Source organism: Dipteris shenzhenensis, chromosome 20, assembly GCF_047967505.1.
Source record: "Dipteris shenzhenensis isolate YYH24624 ecotype China chromosome 20, Dip_SZ_1.0, whole genome shotgun sequence".
In the NCBI taxonomy this organism is placed as follows: Eukaryota; Viridiplantae; Streptophyta; class Polypodiopsida; order Gleicheniales; family Dipteridaceae; genus Dipteris; species Dipteris shenzhenensis.
In genome coordinates, this window is record NC_141615.1 from 27,830,849 (window position 1) to 27,836,365 (window position 5,517).

At 44.0% G+C, this 5,517-nt stretch overlaps 1 protein-coding gene across 5 annotated transcripts; it reads right to left on the minus strand.

The window, feature by feature from the left end:
• Nucleotides 1–304: 304 nt before the first annotated feature.
• On the minus strand, nucleotides 305–4,891 carry LOC147889487 (pentatricopeptide repeat-containing protein At1g11290, chloroplastic-like). Of its 5 annotated transcripts, none has more exons than XR_015542936.1 (5): nucleotides 4,743–4,891; nucleotides 4,556–4,629; nucleotides 4,175–4,339; nucleotides 1,448–4,002; nucleotides 305–1,324 (listed from the first exon to the last, which is right to left on the minus strand). XR_015542936.1 is itself a non-coding variant. In XM_087391901.1 (5 exons), the coding sequence occupies exons 1-5, from the start codon at nucleotides 4,764–4,766 to the stop codon at nucleotides 1,875–1,877; spliced, it is 2,307 nt and encodes a 768-aa protein (XP_087248027.1). In that variant the 5' UTR covers nucleotides 4,767–4,891; the 3' UTR covers nucleotides 305–1,874. The 5 variants fall into 5 exon arrangements, 3 of the variants coding, with proteins under 3 accessions (XP_087248027.1, XP_087248026.1, XP_087248028.1); XR_015542937.1 differs by having other exon boundaries at nucleotides 305–940; nucleotides 1,112–4,002; XM_087391901.1 differs by having other exon boundaries at nucleotides 305–3,360; nucleotides 3,445–4,002.
• Between the last annotated feature and the right edge of the window lie 626 nt (nucleotides 4,892–5,517).

The following is a 5,517-nucleotide window of genomic DNA, read 5'->3' on the forward strand; positions in this document are numbered from 1 at the left end:
AGCAAGTAAATACATCATTAATTTATTTACATATAATAGTTAGCATATGTTCCATGATAGCATATGTTTTTTGATAGCTACTTACCACCCATGATATGCTATTTCGCATGCATGATGTGCTAGTTTTCACGCAATGCTAACAAATAGTTTTAGAGCTATTTCTTACTTCGGCTATTCGTCATTGGATTGTTACTTTTAGCAGATCCGTCAATGTGTAACTCACCAAGAAAAACCTATGACCGGACAGTGTTTTCATCAGGGCAAATGGAGAGCATATCTACAGGCGGTAACAAAGACAACAAATTTGGCTAACATGAAGAATGCTATTGATAGTTTACGGGTTGGGTGTGGTGGTGAAGACATGGACGACTCATCAGCTTAATTGCTGCAGCTGGGAATGCAGAGGAGACAAAGGTGCAGGAAGCTTATATTGAAAGGAACACGAAGAATGCAACTGAGAGCCCAGTGGCATGCAATTGTTAGAAATGGTTGACAACCTCACCACAGATCTTGCAGCTATTTGGTATAGCCCAAAAGAGATTGAAGATGCAGAAGTTCAAGACGACTCTCCCTTGGCTCACCTGTTGAAAAATTGTCGAGGAAGCAGGGACACGATCATATGATGAGTCGAGTGTCTCCTGCAAAGAAAGAGAAGGGTTGCATCAAAATCCCCGAAACCCAAATCCCCTATGGCGAAATCCCCGAAACCTCATGCATGCAAGAAATTGTGAGGTTCATAGTTTCTTGGATGCTAGGAGGTGTCTTTTCTCGTTGCGCTCCACTCAAGTTCGAATCCTGAGTCCACCAAGGTTACTTGTAATCCCTCATGATCGTTTGGCTTTCCGATCACAGACACAATGTCCTCAATCAAATCACCATCACTGTCCAGCATTATGCCTTCGATCCTTCTTTGAGAATCCTTCCTATGCCCTACATCGATCTGCATCACCATGACACTAATGGCTCTAGGAGACAAGCAGAGAGCTCCAAATTGCTTCAGCCTTGAGAACCCCCCTGTATGTTTGGAAGGCTTTCTCCCTCCACCTCAACAAACATTGTGACCAAATCATGCATTAGAAATCAACATTAATGCATAAAAAGATAAGCATACCTGGTCCATCACTTTTCTTGCAATTGAAGCAAGTCAAGTACCTCCCTGAAGTACCATCAAAATGACCTCTTTTTGAATCTCTAGGGATTCACCAGTGTGTCTAACAGCCTCAATTTTTGGTCGGAAGCTCATCTTTTACAGCCTCGTTCTCAGTGTGATTGAGCAGCATGTGCTGTCCTACAACTTCACAAAGGGCTCTGGATCCTCTAGCCACTGTTCTGTGTCATACATTTGTACAGTCATACTTGGATCAATGACTCTTATCTCGGTGTAACCAGTGACCACCAAGAACAATTCTTCTTTTAAAAGATTAGCTAACTCTGACCCGACTCTTACATCTTGGACGACTCCTTTTGTTGATCCGCCGCACCTCCTTTGTGCACCAGTTTGCAGCTCTCTCCTTATCTATAATATTGATAATTAATAGTACATTTAATTAAGTTTACAGAGAGAGAGAGAGAGAGAGAGAGAGAGTAAACATAAAGATGAGAGGTTTTAGGACCTGTTTATGCTCTTCTACACAGTTTTCATGAATCTTACACCCACAAACTCTTTCCACAAGGAAGAAGCCTCTAAAATTGTATCGAGTGGAAATGCCCCCGATGTGTGATATAGCGAGTCTCCTCAATCAGAAGTAAGACATATTCAATCACTACAGGGGATCTAACTTGTGAAAGCTGCAACCAACGGTTGTGTACTTGACATGGCTTTACTTGCAAAATCGTTTCCGCTCCACAATATATAAAGTTTAATTTCCCCATGGCTAGTAATAATCCTTGCAAGAACATGTCCCATCATGGAAGATGTGTATGCAGTATGCATCCTTTATTATAATTTCCCGCATCTCAATCTTGGATATCATCTTTGTTGAACCATGGCAGTCAGCACACATCCGAAGATTCTTTGCCACTCGGATGGTTGTGCCTCTGGGCGTACAAAGAAGACCAAAAGCTATAGCTAATTTCTCAGAGTGTCCACATAAAGAAGCTTCCTTGTCCCTGTCTGAACCTGAACCTAAAACTAAATCCAAACGTGGCTTGTATCCTTCCTTCCTCATCTGCATGCTTAGTGTTTTAAGCTTTGAATAGATAGAATTACAGAATGGATGGAACTTGTCACTCGCAACAAAACTGTGTATCTGATTGTCCACCTCAATAAAAGCCTTTGCTGGTTTCTTCCACCCATTTGCGCATGTTCTCAGCTGCTCTACTTTCTGTGCATCGCCCCACATGCCAGCCTGAGTGTATAGGTTTGACATGAGCAAATATCCAGCACCCTTCCCACAATCTTCTGTCACAACCCGGTCAAGGCATCTCCTTCCTAAACCTACATTGGCAAATGCTCTACATGAACTGAGCAAAGAAGTCCAGCCCACGGCATTGGGTCGGAACGAGATAGTTTCTAGTAAGTCTTCTGCTTCAGTCAGCCATCCTGCATGGCCAAGAAGGTCAACCATAGAGTTATAATGGGAAAGTGTTGGTGCAATGTGATGATTCATAGACATGGACTTGAAGTGTGTACATCCTTCACCTACTAGGCCTGCATGACTGCATGCTGAAAGAAGGCAAAGATATGTCACATCATCTGGCTTCAACCCGGCTCGTTGCATGCTCATGAAACAATCAAAAGCCAAAGGATAATTGCCATGCAGGGCATACCCTGCAATTAATGCACTCCATGTCACTGCATTGCGCTCGGGCAATCTGTCAAAAACTGTGCATGCATCCTGAAGGCTACCACATTTGGCATACGTGTCAATCAGGGTGCTCCCAATAACTACGTCTGACTCAAGGCCAATACTAATGAGGCGGCCATGAAAATGCTTTGCCTGCTTAAGGGCTGCAATACTAGAATATGCTTTCAGAATGCAGATAAATGTGACAGAATCTGGCTGCACCCCCAGCTGCTGCATTCTGTGAAAAAGTGTGAGCGCCTCTTGGCCATCCTCCTCTTCAACATACCCCGCAATGAGCACACTCCATGTGACGACATCTTGTTTGGGCAATCTCTCAAACATGGTGCGTGCCTCCTCAAGACTGCCACATTTGGTGTACATGTCGATCACTGTGTTGGCGACATGTAAGACCACCTCCAACCCACTTTCAATGATGTTGCCATGAATCAGCCTGCCATGCTCTAAGGCTGCATTGATAGAACATGCTTTCAGGATGCAGACATATGTAACCTCATCTGGTTCCATTCCCTCCTTCAGCATTTCATTGAAAAGTTGAAGAGCTTCCAGATCCTTCCTGTGCTGTGCATAGCCAGTGATCAATGCACTCCATGTGACGACATTCCGTATAGGTAATCTATTGAAATGGGTAAGTGCATACCTAAGGTTCCCACATTTGGAGTACATATCGATTAAGGCACTGCCAACAAATGCATTTGACTCGTATCCGGACTGAATAATGTGGGTGTGAATATGTGTGCCCTCCTCTAAGGCTGCTAAGTTGGAGCATGCTTTCAAGACTGCAACATAAATGTGACCATCTGGTTCCATGCTGGACTTATACATTTGGTGATACAGTTTGATAGCTTGCTCATTCTGTCCGAGCTGGGCTTGTGCTGAAATAATGGCACTCCATGAAAATACATTCGGGTTTGATAACTTGTTGAAAACTTGATTTGCTTCGAATATGCTCTCAAATGAAGCAAACATGCGGATGAGGTGGCTTCCCAGAAAACTGTCCAGCTCCAAGCCACTTCTCACAACAAGCATGTATACTTGTCTTCCTGCTGTCAAATCTCTCTCCTTGATGCATCTCTGCAACCAATGAAACAAGATGTTGGAGACAGATATTCCTTGCCAATCGGTAATGTCCATGGCCTGAAGAACCTTCTCTAGCTGCAACTTTGAAAGACCTTTGGTCGTATCAGAGTTTGCCACCCTGCATAAAGTAGACAGACATTAGCAATCAACAGAAGCATCAATACACTTTGAGAAACGAGCCAAAGCAGGATTCTCTATACTTAGCATTGTACATTAGCAAGTTTTGCAGTATAGCTCCAATTGAAAAGTGTTCTACTCTTAGAATTTGAACCTTTTGCTAAAAGGTACACCTGCAGCAGTTGGTTCTGGCAGCTCCACAGTCCTCAGTTGTGCCACTTAAATTCACTGCTCTTTCTGGCTTCAAAGTCATCAACACAGCTTCAGACCAACTACTCGAGGTCCACCAATCAATCGACAAAGGCTTATGTGTGGTGCTATGCACAAAGTCTGAGTATCTAGGATTCCCCTGTAACAGACAATGAGTCTCAAATACGCACACTGCAAGAGAGTGGCTATCAAGAAACTTAGCCTAGTTGTACCCAGAACTACGCGAATTCTTGAACACCAGATCGTGTATATCAATGAACTTCCCCTCATAAATGCAGCACCTTATCTCCCGATTTACATGGGTACACCATGAGAACGTATGTTTAACATGTTTAGGTGGTCACCTTGCTAAGATTGTACAGCCATCGCGATGGATCTGTGGAAAAGTTAGTCCGTAATTCTTGTGTTCCCATCGTCTCTGCGCAGATAAGTTGGAGGAAATAAACATATGCAGCCTGGAAAGGACAAACTATTTTTTAATTCTGTCAGACGGCAGAGACAATGATAAAGGTATGTTTCAATTACACTCACTTTCCTTTTGACTGTTTCCGGCATTCTGGTTCAAGATATCTTGGTTCGGAGCGAAAAATAGGCAAGGTCCGTGTAACCTCCTCGTTGAATGTAGGACGAAATCCTCGTTTTGTCGATGAAGAAACCCCAAATCCGCAATTTCGTGGTTCCCACATGATGTGAACATGAGGCTCGACAGGAGCTGAATCGATATGGAGACGATGAACCCACAATTTGTAAGGTGTATCTTCAACGATGGGCAAGCTGATACATGATACAATGCTCTAATAAGTCAATTCAAATCATGACTCGAGCAACTTCTCCAACTCAGGTGCCACGCCTTACCATACAAGACATGTCATCAATGCCATATCCTATAGGAAGCATTTAGATTGACGAATGTTCGTGGGACTCTCTTGAGACCTCAGTGGCTTCCGACTGGGACGGGCATTGAATCCCCACAGCTGTCGACAAGGCCGGGGGGCTTCCACTTGTTAGGTGCGAGGTACCCCAAGACCACCACGTGTCAGTCACCAGGCAGGTGCAAGCCTCAAGGTGCAAGCTAACGAGTGTGTAGGGTGGAAGGGGTGCACGAGGGCAACGGGCAGCCCATCATACTGATTGTGAGCCGATTTAACGATATGGGACAAGGACCACTGCTACAGTGTGTGTCCGATAGCACCCTGCATAAGAGGCTTTACATCCTCACATGCCATAGGCCTCTAAGACACCGAACCTCTTGCCAAGATAGAATGGCATCAAAATGGTTTAATGGTTCATTACGTGGTGATCTCTA